This window comes from Artemia sp. Qi Xiang Cuo, chromosome 21, assembly GCF_049724085.1.
Source record: "Artemia sp. Qi Xiang Cuo chromosome 21, ASM4972408v1, whole genome shotgun sequence".
Taxonomy (NCBI): Eukaryota; Metazoa; Arthropoda; class Branchiopoda; order Anostraca; family Artemiidae; genus Artemia; species Artemia sp. Qi Xiang Cuo.
Window position 1 is genome coordinate 48,021,501 of NC_142814.1, and position 17,728 is coordinate 48,039,228.

Here is a 17,728-nt window from a genome sequence, read left to right on the forward strand (position 1 = left end):
GGAAACTTTGTTTTTTGATCTAATTGAGCGGATTTCTTCTGCTCCATTGCCCCCTTCAGCTTACCTTGGGTATTTGGTGCCTTAGCAACAATCTTTGGCTTAGTATGGTAACTTCATGTCATAAATACCATTTAATATAAAATAGATCAAGATTTCTTAATAATGTAGCTCCGGAGGCTAAATAATAAATATAATTTAAAACTATTTCTATTCAGTTTGAAATTATAAACGGAATAGAAAAGGGGATCGTTTAACTTTTGTCGAAATTTTACTTATACAAATGTTTTCAATTTTTATTAAGGATTAAGGTCTCAAATTAAGGCCTTTTGATTGATACCTATTCCAAGTCACACTAGTCTTCAAATCCTGCGTTTTTTCTGTTTTAGACATGTATGAATTATTGTTGGTTGTTGAAATCAGACGCGTGGAACGATTCTTGATCTTTTAAGTTTTTTTTACTGAGTCAAACAAGATGCTGCCTCAAACCCTACTCCCATTATTTTTTTTTTTCGTTAGATCGTTGCACATGTTATGCCTTATTCAAATCAGAGTTTTGCAAGGATATTAAATTTGTATGACTGAAGGGCCTCCAACTCCTCGACCTATTATTTTTTGTTCTTTTTATTCTCTATCTCAGGTGGCGTTACATCAAGACTCACAAAACGTCCACCTGCTCCTTAAATTGTACAATGACTTCTACATGCCGTCTAATGACTTCTAAATACCACTAGACTTCTACAGAACCATAACTGAACGACGTTGTTTAGGATTCATCTAGTGGTTCGTCGAACCGCTATTGCTATTTACCTTCTATAGCAGGTTTTGCAACAGGATAATATAGAGTTAAATCGCCAATGTTAATTTTCCAGCCCTACTCACTTAAAGCCTATAGCAATGCAGCTCACCCATATGGTACAAGAACTAAACTGAAATATTTGCAACCCTATATACTTTCTATGTCATATTTTTCACAGAATGATTTAGAGGTAAATATCTGAAATCAGTTGACCAGCCCTAAACTCCTACAATCTACAGCAACATGGTTCACGATTACAGTTCTTATTACGAGTAATCTTGTTGAGCGAATAGTAATCATCGAGTGAGGTCCGATCCTCTGGTGTAGAAACTATAGTTCTAATTTTTCGGTCACAACGCGTACCGTATAATGCAAAGCAATTAAGAGTCCGAAACTCGCTTCATAGCTATCAAACTGTAAGTAAGGAGTGACCCGGCTCAATAGTAACCGAAACTCTAAAAACGGAATTTTAATACCAATAGATACATCAAAAGAATCAGATTTTTATGCTGATTTCAAATATATAAGTTTCATCAAGTTTAGTCTTACCCATCAAAAAATACGCGACTGAGAAAATTTGCCTTATTTTCAAAAAAAGGGAGAAACACCCCCTAAAAGTCATAGAACAATAATGAAAATCACACCATCAGATTCAGCGTATCGGAAAACCAAACCAATGTAAATTTTTACAAATGTAAAAATGTAAATGCTCAGAGGTCTCCAATTTCAGTCAGCAGACGATCTATATCTGCAGACGAGGGTGGACGATAGTCGTAACCTATCTAGATTATTTTTCCACACCGTTATTAATAGTATACCAATTTTGAGGAAAAACTATAGTGCTGTTTTCGACAAAAAATTCCATATTTATACAATGACTCGTTAAATGAGAAAGATTTTGCGACAGAATAATACAGAGTTAAATTATTGTAAGACTATTGTTTCGTTTTTTTTCAATGGCAATAGTATTTTCAAGAAAAATGTGTCTTCAACATATGGGAGGTGGGCAACTTTGTCGTTTTCTTTGATTTTTTTCAATGAAAATACCAAACCCTACTCTCTTGCCCGAAGTGGATCCCCTGTACTCACTTACCCCCCACCGCAATGCAGTTCACCAATACATTTGTAACTATCTACAACAATACTTACAACCTGCAACAATGACTATTTTGTTAACCTATATGTTGTAGGTAGGGCTGCAACAAAATAATATAAATTTAAATTACAAAAGTCAGTTTAACAGCCCTGCATTTTTCAAGGTTTTTATTTCCGCTTTCGCTCCCCTATTTGACTTTAAACTTCAATAGCTCAATATCCTGATAAACTTTTGGAAAGCGGATGTCAAGCTTTGCAAAATCATTGAAAATTCTATATGAAGAAGCTGCAGTCACATTGAAAGAACCGATGTGATTATGATTTAGAAAGACAATTTTCTGAAAAGTGATTGTTGGCAAAACTTTCTATTTAGTGTCATACTGAAGCTAAAAGAGCTATAAAGATAATAACTTTTTCGACTTGAGGTTAAATGAGGTCTCTTCAAAATTCCAAATACGTAAAAACGCGGAAAGAGGAATAAAAAAATGAAAAAACGAAAAGTACAATTTTAACCTCTGACACACATGTGTCAACACAAATAAACAAAAACGGACATCGCAATTCAAAATGGAACAGATTAGTGAAAATAATTCATTAAAGCGGATTTAACTCTAAATCTAACTTTAACATAAAAAAAACATACAAAATACAAACAAATTTACAGCAACCATCTACAAAAACCCGAAGGTTTGTATAAGCCATCCGAGGTATTGCCCTATTCCTGCCATCAGGTGTATATCTTAGAATGCCACATGTGCTACACAGGCCGTCATGCTTGGCAGAGTCCCCAAAACACTTGGCACGCGCCAACTTGTGTATATAAGTGTTGGGAGTTGGCAGCCAAGGCCGTATCCAGGGGGGGGGGGTTTCCCCGGTTTGAACCCCCCCCCCCTCCCTGAAATTTTTGACCGAGTCGGAAATTAGTCTAAAAAATACCTGTAAAGACAAAACCTTACCAGAAAAAAATATGCTCCCACACTAAATCCTATTGCATTTTGTGGGTAAACGGTGCTTATCAGCTTACGCAATTAGGTACTAACGCAATTTGGTACCTTCGTGGTACTAACGATTCTGGCCCCATTTCGGTCTCGGATCCAGAACCTTCCCACAATGATGGCAACTTCCGAGCACTACTGCGGCTGAGGGCGAGACACGGTGACGATGTCCTGAAGAACCATCTTCTTTCTGCGGCCGGAAATGCCACATATCTTTCTCCCATCATCCAGAATGGTATTATCGCCGCATCCGGGGAGCTTCTTCAGCAGTCTATTGTGGAACAAGTTAACGCAAGTCCATGCTTGTCAGTACTTGCCGATGAAACGGTGGACGTTTCGAACACGGAGCACCTGCCTGTTTGCGTCCGCTACACATTCAAAGGGAGCCTGCATGAGGATTTCCTTGGTTTTACCCCAGTTTCTAGTTTGAATGGGCAGGGTCTGGCTTCATCAATCCTGCGATTTCTCGAAAGCCTTGGTCTTAATCTGAACAAGATGGTTGGTCAGGGAAATGACGGTGCAGCAGCGATGAGTTTGCATCTTAGGGGTGGACAGGCTGTTATACGTGAAAAGTATCCGAAGGCGCTTTACGTCCATTGTAGTGCGCACAGTCTCAACTTGGTCATCTCTTCTGTATGCTCTATACTGGCGTTTAAGCATTTCTTCGGCGTCTTGTCACAAGTCTTTAGTTTTTACCATACTTCCCCACTCAGGACACATAATTTAAAAGAGAAGATTAATGAAATACTACCGGATTCGAGGAAACATACTTTAACCGGACTCTGTAAAACAAGATGGGTGGAGCACCACGATTCATTCGTGCGTTTTCTTGAGCTATACCGACCAATCGTGCGATCCCTGGAAGCTCTTGAAGAGAAAGGAAATGCAGAAATTTCTGCAACAGCAGCGAAATCGCTGGACACGATGAACCAGTCGTAATTTGTGGCGTGTCTTCATGGGGTGAAAGAGATTTTCTATACTACACTTCTTTTGTGCAAGACTTCAGTCGGTTAACTGAGATTGGGCATCTTCGTGCAGGCACGTTGAAACCGTCTTTTCAAAAACAAATGAAATGCGGGGAAATGCTGCTACTGCTTTCACGTCTTATTTTGACGAAGCCCAGCGTTTTGCAGCAACTTAGGACTGGAGATGACTCGTCCAAGGACGAGACGGGGCCGGAGTATGCATGCAGACGATCCAGACCTTCTCAACCACTATAGAACCTCGCCTTTTATTCCTTTCCTGGACCACTTCACTTCCGAGCTGAAACAATGATTTGTGTTTCACCAGAAACTGCTGTCAAATCTCAGCGTCCTTTCTCCTGCCAAAATTGTCTCTGTCGATCTGGAAGCATTAAACCTGGAGTCATTGGTTGAATTGTATGGCGATATTCTTCCCGAGCCAGACTGTCTGAAGCAAGAAATTGAGCTATGGCGCATCAAGTAGGAGAATGTTCCGGTATCAGAGAGGCCTACTTGTGCTGTGTCTTCGCTTCAGGCATGCGACGCCACCTTTTTTCCAAATATTTTTCTTCTTCTGGCTGTTCTTGAGACGCTACCTGTTAGCACTGCTACTCCGGAAAGAAGTTTCTCAACGCTCAGAAGGCTCAAAACCTGGCTGAGAAATTCAACAGCAGAAGAACGATTAAGTGGCTTAGCCCTCCTTGCAGTCCATAGGGACGTTGACATCTGCCCAGACAATGTCATCGACATTTTTGCAGGGAAGAAAAATCGTCACCTGGATTTCGTTTTATAGATATTCGCCATTAATTTTATGTAAAAAAAAAAAAAAAAAAAAAAATATATAGACTACTACTACTATTTGGCTTCTTTTTGCGTTCTGTTTTTGCTGTCTAAAAAAAAAAAAAAACTTGTAGTATTTAACTGTATGTAAATACTTGTCTTGTTTTTGCGTTTCTAAAAAAAAAAAAAAAAAAAAAAAAAAAAAAAAAAACCTTAAAGATACGAAAGTATGCCTAGTGGACGCATCTTCGTTCGCAAGGGGCGGACTAATGGTCTCGAGCTAACGTAATGTTGCTCGAGGATGTTAGACAAAGTCCACGGGCAAAAATCGGGTAAACCCCCCCCCCCGAACAAAATCCTGGATACGGCCCTGTTGGCAGCCCTTCGAATGAATATTTTCTGTCAAAAATTTTGAGGCTACATTAATATCTCGATATACACAATTTTGGGTCTAAATCGGTATACGAAGACGATATTTACAAAACAAATAAAGAAAAGATAGATCGAAACCAAGAAGGAAATTTGAGGAGCAAAAAATACGGCCGGCCGAGGATTTTTTTTCTAAAGTGACCATTTACTCTGGAGAGAATCTCATATTACTTTCTCAGCTTCTGCTTTAAGAGGTTGAGGCATATTGGCAAGGAGCCAGGAATCATTGCCAGTTTCAAGGCTTCCATTAAGTCTTGCTATGCACCTATGATCGGGTCCAACCGGAATCCGAAGTAGGTATCAATAAAATAAATTTAAAAAATAGCAAACGAAAATGCTTCCATTCAGAACTGAAAAAAACTCCCAAATTGGAGCCAAAAAGAAAAACACGAGGAGCAAAACACACAGCCAACCAACCCTTAACTCTGGGAAGAAGCGTAAACTTTATCAGCTTCTCCTTTAAAGCGTAATACATAACAAAAAAGAGCTGACAACGAACATACTGTCGGTGGACATAGAGAACTTAGATCTGAAATTTCCACAAATTAATCAGGAGCATAAAATACTTCATGAAACTGACTGTCAGATACTGATGTTTTAGAAGTTCTTAGCAGCCAATGACTTGAGACCTCCATCAGAGTAATTCTTGAGCTATTAAGTGTCTCTCCGAGAGCGCCACACAAATATATTCACAAGATTTTTGTGGAAGTATTATTCGAGTTCGCTATCTTTTTCTTATAGAATTGATTTTTTAAAACCTCGTTTAAAAATTGTTTTTTTTTAGAAAAGTGGAGATCTATAATAAAACCAAAGACAAGCAGAAATAGTCATATAATGATTCAAGTTAAAACGAACAGAAATTACTACCGACGAATAAAGAGACCCCAAACAAAGCGAAATTAAGGTGGATAACCATGTAAAATATAAAAGGAATGGAAACTACCAGAAACAGTGTCCCTTGGGCTTTCAAAAGGTCGGAGAATCATGTTCGCGCTTTACTGAAAACAATTTGCATTTTACAGCAGTTAGTTTTCATTTGTCACTTTTTGGATGTCCAGACCACCTCCGATCTAACACGGACTTTTCTGAATGGAACAGTCTTTTTTCTGAACAACGCATTGGGTGAGTCAGTTCAATTGTACAGATATTTAGTATAACCTACTCCTCTGACATAGGTAATGACGGGGTTTCTTACAGTCACTCAAATGGCACTTTAGTCTTGTCAAGTGTTCATCAAAGATTGACTGAATCAAATCACCATCTGTTTTATTTCGCTCATATATATGAAACCATTTTTTTCTTTGATATGGGACACGGACAGAACCATAGAATTTGAATGTAGTAAATTGACAATTAGGAAATGGTCAATTGTCTGTCATCATTTTAGTGACTAATGCAGCGGTTGTTTGCGCAAAAATCAGGAAGAAATCCAGACAAGAGGTCAATCCTGAGTTGTGAAAGTAAGCGAAGTCGATATCATTTTTTGCATACTTGAGATCCTTACACGCAGAAAAAAGCCTCTAAGCTCTAGGGCTAGATCGAATGTTAGGATTACAGTTTAGAACCTCCTACTAGAATTGTGCTGCATCCTGAACTATGTGCACCTGAGATAGATTTAGTGAGTTTACTACATATCGTGAAGACTGTCCTGCTAGACTTTTTATCTTCAGAAACAGTTGGCAAGTAAACAGAATACACAATTGCGCAGTTAACCTTCACGGCAACAAAAATGTCCACGGAGGCATAAACCACCAGGCATGAGGTTTGCTCTTACTGAAACTGCGACACCACCAGATGGAAGACCTCTTCCACTACTTACCACTGAAGATACACAAAGTTCATTCTAACCGTTTATCTCAGGTTAGACATCCCCTCTCTCGAGAGAAAATGATTTTGTAAGCAGATAATATCACAAATATATGAGAATTCTTTTAGAAGAGATAGCTTCGTTAGAACGCGACAATTAATTTCCAGGAAAGAATTAGAATCACAGAATCAGTCATTTTTTTTTATGGAAAGCCTAAGTGACTAGACACGCTACATTCCGTAGGGTTCTTACACGGAGTATAAGGATATGGATGATCGCTGGTACATATTTTGCATTTTGGAGCGTTTTTATACAGGTTGACAGCATAGCCGTACTGCTACAAATTATAGCAATACCGGAATTGAACTTGAACTCTGTAATAGGTGGCGCTCATATCCAACTACTAAACCTTCACGAGGGGACTGTTCAAGATGTGCCGTTTGAGCAAATTAGAACAGAAATGAATGCATTCTACCTAAGTGCTTAGCTTCAAAGCAGTTTGACAGTAGCGGAATAATATCATCAGCTGTAAGGTTTTCAGGGATCCAATGGTTAATTCCAAAGTATGACAAGCTTTCTCCTTTAGCTTACGATGACTGGTCATGAGTATTGATTTCCTGCGCCACTGACTGAGCAGCTTCTTTATCGGACAAAATGAGACGCCAAACATCCTTCCGGGGCTTTAGTTGAATAACACGATCACTATTTATTGACTTTATTACGAAGGCCTTTTCGCGATTCGGGACCGTCCAAATCTTTGGGTGGCAGTCTTCAAGACTGCCACATAGGTCGGTTTTGAAGCCCTAGACAACCTGTCATAAGACGGACCAACAATAGCATAAAGCATTCCCAAATCAACCAGGTTATTAAACTTTAAGCGCATCTCTTTGAATTTTTCAGTAAGTGTACCACCTGTCTATACGTCCTGATGGACGTGTAACTTACTTAGAAATAAAATAATATTTTCACTATGCCTTTACAACAAGTAGAAAAATGGAGTCTTACTCGACTTTTAGAATAAAGACCGAGTAATACTCAAATTTGAGTTTTCCAAGTTTTGAATCCGTAGGCATAATGTGGGGTCTTTAGAATGCATAAGCTTCGTTTGGAGAATTGAGTGTTTTTGGAAACCTTTTAAGTATACAACGAAATTCCAAGTATAGAATTTATTTGCCTGTTTCAAGTAATAGAATTCATTTGCCTGACCGTATTTCAAACAATAGTTTTACGAAAAAGGTGGTTTGATCTCTGTTTCCAGGGCTACACTTAAAGAAAGGTTAAAACTGCTAGGTCATGTTTTATGCATGAAAGATACAGATTACCAAAGATTGTGCTCTTTGGCCTTCTGCCTGCGGTTGAACGAAAAGCAATTCGGCCCCAAATAAGGTGGGAAGAGGTCTAAAGAAAGCATTTAAAGGAAATCACAGCTCTATGGGAGAGCATAGAACGATGCTATGAACAGACTGTGGTGGAAGATGAGTGTTCGCAGCTATGTTGGCCTTAGGCGGTTTAGCCATATAGTGAGTTGCTGTTAATAGCAGCAAGAGCAGTAGAATGGGACGTTTTATTAAACACAGATCTTTAGCATTTGCTCTTAACCTCAGCAGACTCAATCGAGCAGTTTAATCTTTTCCTATTGGTTTTGTAGTCAGTCAGATTGCTAGATGTTTTGTGAAAACTTTTCTTTTTTTCAATTATAATAAAAATTACAATTAAAGAATGAGAGTTAGATATGGTCTGCTATTTGTATATCACAAACAACACTACTGTCTTCAGCTCGTAAGTATGATGGTTTGTTAGGGCAGAGATTATTTTGTGGAAATCGATGGAATTTTTTCGAAATCTATCAAGGATGGAATTTTATTAAGGATAAAATCTCATTCACTAGCACTTAATATTTCATAAGTAAAAGTACGTGTAAGCATCACTCTTACCTAAAAACAAGAAGTAAGACTCTCTTTCTTTCTCTCTCTCTCTCTCTCTCTCACTCTCTCTCTCTCTCTCGCTATCTCTCTTACTTTTTTTCTTTCTTCCTCTAGTTTACCACTCTCAATACATTTATATTTTTGCAGTACATTTTGTTTGGGCAAAAATAGTGCCTTGTAAGTACATCTAAAAGAGAAGTACTTTTTACTACTTTCCTTGAAAATTAGTAAATATTGTAAAAAAAAATCTTACGCGTAATTTTGTACGTTCGTTTAGCTCTCCTTTATCAGTTTATCACTTTACGCAAGAACATCTTCAGAAGACAGTATTTGCTTTTGTCTTGCTGCACTTTATTCCCAATGAGATCGTGAATTTCGCAAGGTGGAATGGCAACCCTGCTTACTCTTTCGAAAAAACGCTCTTATTTTCAAATTTTCTATCTGAAATTTTTTCTTCTTATTTTAAGCCTGGATATAAATAATTTTAAAATAACAATTTCCTAATATTTCATTTTGTCTGATCCTCCGGTTTATTCAAGGCATTTGTGTTTCTCTGCTTACTTTCAAGGAAACCAGTCATTCATCACCTTTAAGGGTCAAGAAGCTTACAATTTTGAAATTGGAATACTTGAGACTTCATTTTTATACAGTTTGAAATTGAGCTAAGAGAAAAGAAGCCTCAACCAAATCCAGAATCTCCAGAAAAACTCTTGAAATCTTTGAAGGACACAAGGGATAGAGAAACTAAATATTTCCTTCAATTCAAAGATCATTCGAGGGTCCTCTCACGGCAGTATTCAGAGAAACACGTTGAATTACAGGAGAACTGAATATTTCAGCCTAAAACAGCACTTACAAAAATCACTACGTAATTATTTCTGAATTATTTCAAGCAATCGGTTGTATTAAGGTTAGTCGTTTGACTGATCGTATATCAAACAATAATAATCTGTACAAAACTTTCAACCCCAGTTTTTAGGCCCATAATGAAAGATAAGTCAAGATGCCTAGGCCACGTTTTACGGAGGAAGGATGGCAGATTACAAAAGATTGAACTTCTTGGCCATTGGTCTGGGGTCAAACGAAAAGAAGGTCGTTCCCGAATGTGAGAAGAAGTCATAAGGGAGCATTTTAAAAAATTTGGAACTTTGTGGGAGGAGTAAAGAACGAAGCTTTGAATTGGTTCGATTGGAAGAACGTGCGCAGAAAAGGTGGTAGCCTCATGCGATTTGGTGTAGCAGTGGCTGCTTAGGAGTAGTAGTAGTAACTAACTTAAAGCAGTTAATTTAATTAATTGAATAAAATTAATAAGCAGTAATCAACTTAAATTAGGAGCGTACAATTCGAAAGAAACGTCATCTCGTATAGGACGTCTAACATGTATTTACAGTCTGTATTCTAAATAATTAAAAAAAAATACAATTTAACTTTATAATTAAACTAATTAATAAAAACAATAAATATAGAAAAGAATTTAGGCAGTATCTTGGAGAGAGAGCCAAGACAGATAGTCTCAGTGAGAGGCAAATCTGGCAATAACTCTTTTTCCGGATTGTATAAAAATGATGCAACTATTTTTCTTTTTTATTTTATGTTCGGGTATTAATTCCAATCGTTAAATTCAGTTTGATAAGAACTGCAATAGTTTGCCAAGAGAAACTTCTAATTAAAACCAAAGAGAAAAGAGAGACAACTTTCCAACAGTTCCGTGGTAAAAAGTGTATTTTAATTTAAATGGTTTACGTCTGTAACGTAGTTTCGTAAGCCAATCTCTTTGTTCTTTAAGGATATGTCAGAAACTGAAGCCAAATACCTCCACCTTCTTGAGATAATATTGGTTCTCCTATTTTCCTGTCTGAAATTTTAAGCCAATAAAAAATAAGAAGGCTTAAATTCCACCTGATTAGCTCTCTTGTGTAACTTTGAGCTAGTAAAAAGAAAGGAAACTTTTTGAGTAGCAAGATTTTTTACAAGTAGCTTGTTTCTTTGTGTCACCACCTCTGAGCCGCCTTTTAATATTCAGCTTGAATTTTACTTTAAGTCGTAATTCACATTTTTAAAAATTCAAATTTAAATTCACGTAAAATTCATTAACAATTGTAAATATGGAAAACTCTCCGCCTTTTCCTAATTTTGAGTCCTATCTGTTAGTATTTAAAACGATGATACTGCCTCGTATGACCCTCACCTCTACCTCCCACGACCTCAGCATAACCCTGGACCGATTTCACACCAACAGATGAGACTTCTTGACCAAGGTGGACTACGTGTTGCCACCTAGAACCTACTTTTACTCAACTATCCTGGAGCGAAAGAAATGCTTGCTCTTAAGCTAAAACGCTTCGCTCTTTCTGCATAGAAACAGAAGAGTTCAGCAAGTCGGGTTCATATCTGGAAGAACGACAACGGAGCAAAGCTTTACTATGCGCCATTTGATGGAGAAGACGTGAGAGTTTCACCGAAAAGCGTATATCACATTGTGCAGATCGTTGTTCGCTCTGATTGATACTGAGAACCACGGGCCTATTCCATAAACGTTGCTCGCTTTTCGAAGAGCTTTATGTTGGTGCGGAGAGCTCGGTGGAAGTCAATGGAAGACGCAGTCCCTCATTATCAGTGACGTCAGGCGTTCGGCAAGGTTGCACCGCCACTCCTCAGTTCGTTACTGTGTGATAGACTACGTCATGAATTGCATGACAAATCGCCTTCGATTCGGTTTTCACTTTTGAGACTAGGTAATTACTGATGCTGACATCGCTGATGACGTAGCCCTATCGTGGACACCGTCTGAAAAGTCATTGAAGCTCTCCATTGGCCTTCAGAAGAAGCCTCGGAAGCTGGTCTGAAGATCAACTGGCGGAAAACCAAATGTATACCCATTGAGCCCCCCCCCCCCAAGTTCCTCTTCACTGTAAAGGAAGTCATTTTCTGGAGTAACCAGATAGATATAGTTGAATACTTCACTTGCCTGGGATCCATTCTGTTGAGGGATGGTTTGATCACAAAAGAGTTGACCTCTCGAATAGCCAAATCGTAGGCAGTTGTTGGGAGACTGAATAGCATTTAGCGAAAGCTAAATATAAGCCAGCATACTAAAATGTGTACTTACAACGCCTAAGTCAGCACTGTGCTACTGTGTGGAGCGGTGAGACGCAAAATCTGTCGTCAACTCCATCAATGTCGCTTAGACAGAACATCTTTCGAAAAATCGAGGATCTTCACTGGACTGACTTTGTTAGCAACCAGATCATCATGGCACGTACTTTGCAAATATCTTTCTCGACGCATCAAGCCCAGCACACTGTTTGCTGGTACGGCCATCTCCTTCGTATGCCACATGACGCTCCAGAATGGGGTGTGTTTGACTCCGGTCTCACCCTGCACGAAAGGATATGACCCAGAGGATGCCCCCACTAGGTGGAAAGGCAGAGTCATAGAACTTATCGCCCAAGCCTACGTCCCAGCGGAAGAAGCCGTGAGCCTGCGGGTGACAGTTCAAACTGGAGGTGTCTGGTGTCATTGTTGTCTACGCCAAAAGATTCGTAAGTCAATTAAGTCAAAGGGGGGAAGACCAAACCCTCCCCCTTCCTTGGCCTTCATTAAATTTATTCAATGTTTTTCTTTGACGTAAAAAAATCCTGTGTATTTCAGCTTATCTCAACTCATTGCTGGGGAAGCAGCCAAGGAAGGAAAACCATCGTCATTTATAGATATTTTCATTCCTCCTTTCTATTCAGTCATTGGTCCATCCCTCTTCCTCTCATCAGAAACAAACAAAAAATTACAATTTCATACCCCTGTGCCACTCCCAAAGATAATATCTAATACCCTTCGTGTTCCCAAATTCTGCCCACTGTCTTTACAAGCAATTTTCTTTCTTAAATTGTGTATCATCTATCATGATTTACTTGAGAGGGAACATTTCTAAGGAATAGCACTGTGCTGGAATTTTACCCTCAAGGGGGGCCACTATAGTTGCTAAGCAAAAAACCTTTTTGACTCCCTAGATTTTGACACAGAAAAATTTGTATTTTCATAGAAAATTAAAAAAAATCCAAGGTATTGAAAAATGCTTTTTTTATATATCTATATTACAGAAACAAATTTTAATTTAACTCCCTAGATTTTAAAACCAAAAAATTTGTATTTTCATAGAAAAATTAAAAAAAAATCCAAAATGCTTTTTTTATATCTATATTAGAGAAATAAGAGAATAAAATACTTATCCCTCCTACATTTTTATGGATTGGGGCCCCTGTTCACCAGAAGTTCAATATTAAACCTTTAGGATGCTTGTTATTTTCTTTGATGGTATGTTCTATAGGCTAAATATTTCTATTTTATTCTTTAAGCTGGAAACTTCCATTTACCTGACATCCGGTTTCCGTGTCAGCGTAATATCCCGGCAATTTTCCATCGCATGTGAATTGAGTCGGTGGCACAAACGGAAAAATGGGATAGTCTACTGCCGGTATCCCAGGGATACTATCCTCCAATCTCATGCCCGATCCACTTGATGTTGCCTCGAAGCCAGCAGTTCCTGGAAAGTTTGAAATAAATAAGGAATATTTGGCTTGACTTTAAAAGCAGAGAATTATGAACAAATCAGTTTTGACATTCAAAGAGAAATCCCAAAAGACAAAATTTAAAATGGCTTGAAAAAATTAGATCAACATCCAGACATAAAATTTCTTTCCCCCTTTCTCCATATTTAAAATGGTTTTATTATTAACTTTTGAATGTTTATAATAATTAGTAATAGATCAATAAGTACCCCAGAAATTTTTTCGAGGAAGGGGCCTACAGAACACCTTCTGATGAAGGGTAAAGGTTATAAGAAAACATTTGTTTCAGAAAAGCATCTCATTTTTCTGAATTTTTTGTTCTTTTGGGCCTCTAGTGGAGCGGCTAAAAGCACCCTACCCTCTCAGTGGGTGCAGCTGCTTTGAAAATATTAGAATATACCAACACTAGCCCATACCTCGTTCACAAATGATTCTGTTTTTCAGTTTAGTCAGTTTTATTGAAGCAAGCTACTTTATTTTTGAAATAATTATCGCAAAATAAGTTAACCGACTGATGCTATAAAATACCGTTAGAAAGTCTGACGGAAGAATCGTAAAAATACAATTTTAAAAAATAATGACTAAAAATGGTCAAGGTCAGGCCAGGTCATGATTACAAAGCACAAACGATGAATATATTGAAACTGAAAAAATATAAATATTATAATGTGTTTGCAGATGAAATTGCAAAAGCATGAGTGATTGAAAAGAGAAGAAAAGACGAATTTGCTAAATCAACAGAAAACTGACTTTTTATTTGAGTGATAAAAGAAACTACTAGAGTACTTGTAAAATTTATTGGATTAGAATGTGGTTACGAAAGCCTCTCCATCTATACAGGGACGTGTGCCAAACCGGGAAGGCGGGCCACTCGATGCCTGAACTCATCCTGAAAACCTAAATTTTCTTGAGTTTTTTGACACTTCTCATTCAAATTATCATTTAAGATTTATATTTTTTATTACTGACTTCTAAAAAAATAATATGATTTGTTGCATTAGAAAATAATTCCTGTAAAAAAGGAAATTCCAAACACACCAAACTTACCATGTTTTTACTTCTTAGAATATCAGAGGAATAAATAAAGAACTTAAACAGTGAAAGAGTGCTGGTATTAGAATCATTTGATGTTTGTGTGTGTTTTGTCTCTGTCTCTCACCGTGCCTGTGTGCCACATATGTGTGTCTGTGTTTGTCTGTGTGTGTGTTGTGCGTCTGTGTCTGACTGTGGTCCATTATGCTTTAAGAGGAAACTTTTGCTTTAGTCATTTGATCTTCGCCAGTTCTCGTCACTCAAAAATGGCTTGCCATACAGTCACCATACAGTTGCATACGTGTAGGAAGGAAGAGTCTTTGAGACGATCCAATTATAGAATCCCCCAAAATCTTAGGATATTTACCCGCATAAACTCACTATATTTACCTTATTTTTAATTCATCCCTCCCCTGGCAGGTACAATGGAATTCTGTTTTTCGTGGTGTGCAGGAGAGGCAATATTAAATCTTCTGTTGGTCAATAACGAAAAACCATTTTATATGATAGTTTGAGGAAGAACAGCCCAACAATTTAAGAACATTCTTTCTGACAAGATCCGTAAGTCAAGTAAGTCAAAGGGGGGGGGGGGAGTCAAACCCTTTTCCCTTCCTCAGCCTTCATTATATTTTTTTTTCACATAAAAAATTCTGTGTATTTTAGCTTATCTCAACTCATTGCTGGAGAAGCAGCCAAGGAGGGAAAATCATCATAGTTTATAAACACTTTCATTCCTCCTTGCTATTAATTTACTGAGCCCTCAAAGCTTCTCTCCTCAGAAACTCAACTGTAAAAACTTAGGCCCTTGTGCCATTCCAAAAGGTAATATCTACCACCTTCCGTGTTCTCAAATTCTGTCCACTGTCTTTACAAGCAATTTTCTTTCTTGAATTGTACATCATCTATCATGATTTGCTTCAGAGGGGAAACTTCTATAGTTGCTAAGAAAACATTTTGATCCCCTAGAAGAGCCCCAAGGCTGTTTTTTGTGTTCTTGTTAACCCCCCCCCCCCCAAAAAAAAATCAATATTCAGACGTGCCTTTTTTCTTTCCTAGTTTTGACTCACGTATGTAACAGTCATGAGAACAGCTATAGGACGTAACAACATCAATAAAAAGATCATTCTGACAGTTATATTATTGACCTGTTGTTTTGCGCTGTCATGAGAAAAATGACATGCAATAAACTTACTTTTACAAAACGAGTTCAGAAGCAGTCAGATCACGTCGTGAATGTACATTTTGGAACATAATTGATGGAAACATAAAATTATGGTTGCAACAGTAGCCAGGGTTGCCACCCGTTGAGATAAAATCGCTAGATTTATTGATTTTCTGGTTGGTTTAGTGATTCATAAGCTGATTTAATGATTTTTTTTATTTAGGCCACATAAGAAATCACTAGAAAAATAGTGATAAATCACTAAGCGTGGCAACCCTGGCTGTAGCTGCAACCTGGTTATGAGCAAACCATAGCCCATAGCTTTAATTTCAATAACGGAAACTGTCTCCAGAAAGAACAAAATTGGCACTTTACTGAATGGCTATCTCTAAACTATGATTGAATGTTTTTGGGTAAATGGTGGGCGTAAGAGGGGGGTTAATTACTCTCCACCCACTTTCGACTATTGAAAAGGGCAATTTCAATTTCCAATCAAATGAGCGCTTTTTGACATTTCTATAACAACTTTCTATATAAACTTTATATGCCCCCAGGTCATAACTTAAAACCCTTGCACTGAAGGCTCTGAGGGGGATATCATCCTAAAAGACATAATTTCAAGAACTTTCAACTACGTTGAACAAAATGGATATCTCAAAATTTTGATTGGATGTGCTTGGGAAAATGGTGGGCATGAGAGGGGCGTTAGTAGCTCTCATATCATATCTCATATACTATTAAAATAGACAATAGCCCTTTCAATTTTCAATTGAATGAGCCCTTCCGAAGTTTCTACGCTTTCAATAAAAACCTTATTCGCCCCCAGGGCATAAATTAGAACCCTTGCACTGAGGGCTGTGGGGGGGGGGGGAGGGGCTGTCAACCTTAAAGACCAAATTTCCAAAACTTTCAACTACGTTGAATAAAATGACTATCTAAAATATTGATTAGATGTCTTTGGGGGAAAGATGGGCGTGAGAGGGGGGATAGTTGCCCTCAAATCACTTTCTACTATCAAAAAGGGCACTAGCCCTTTGAATTTCCAATCGAATGAGCCCTTTTTGTAAGTTTCTACGACAAAGATTTCAATAAAACCTTATATGCCCCCAGGGCGTAACATATAACCCTTGCCCTAAAAACTCTGGGGGGAGTGTCCTGCTCAAAGGTATAATTTCCTGAACTTTGAACTGCGTGGAGCAAAATGGCTATCTCAAATCTTTATTGGATGTGTTTGGGGAAATGGTGGGCATGGAAGGGGTTTTAGTTGCTTTCCAATCACTTTCGACTATTAAAAAGGGCACTAGCCATATCAATTTCCAATAGAATGAGCACTTTTTGAAGTTTCTACGGCGACACGTTATATAAAAAACTTATATGTCCCCTGGGAATAATTTACTACCCTTGCCTTGAGGGCTATGGGTGGGTTGTCATCCTCAAAGACCTAATTTCAAGAACTTAATACTGCGTTGAATAAAATGGCTGTCTCAAAGTTTTGATTAGATGTGTTTGGGGAAAAGGTGGGCGTGAGAGGCAGGTTAGTTGTCCTCTAATCACTTTCGACTATTAAAAAGGGCACTAGTCATTTGAATTTCGAATCGAATGAGCCTTTTTTAAAGTTTCTACGACAAAGCCTTCTATAAAAAACCTTATGTGCCCCCAGGGCATAACTTAAAACCCTTGCCCTAAGGGCTCTGGGGGACTGTCCTCCTCAATAACATAATTTCTATCTGGAAATCAACTACGCTGAACACATTGGCTATCTCAAAATTTTGATTGGATGTGTTTCAGGAAATGATGGAAGGGTTGTTAGTCGCCTTCCAATCACTTTCGACTATTAAAAAGGGCACAAGCCACTCCAATTTACAATTGAGTGAGGCCTTTTCGAAGTTTCTACGAAAACTTCTTCGATACGAAGTGCCTTGCTGTAAAGAAAAAAATTAATAAATAATACATTGTGCCAACATCGTTCTTATATGCCCACAGGGCATAACTTAAAACCCTTGCCCTGAGGGCTGTGGGGGAGTGTCATTTTCTTTACTTAGTCCCCGTTTCTTGTCTCGTTCTCGAGTGTCCCCGTTCTTTACTTAGGCAGCGCGATCGCGCTGCCTATGATTTATACAACAACTTTCTATATAAGCCTTATATGCCCCCAGGGCATAACTTACAACCCTTGCACTGAG

The 17,728-nt window shown here is 38.1% G+C and overlaps 1 protein-coding gene across 1 annotated transcript in view; it reads right to left on the minus strand.

Annotated features, from left to right (window-relative positions):
• The window catches only part of LOC148939647 (uncharacterized), a 59,406-nt gene that overhangs the window by 8,699 nt on the left and 32,979 nt on the right, over window positions 1-17,728 (minus strand). Inside the window, exon 3 of the mRNA XM_089107265.1 lies at window positions 13,160-13,329. Within this exon, the coding sequence (XP_088963391.1) occupies window positions 13,160-13,329 (170 nt within the window). The remainder of the gene's footprint in view (window positions 1-13,159; window positions 13,330-17,728) is intronic.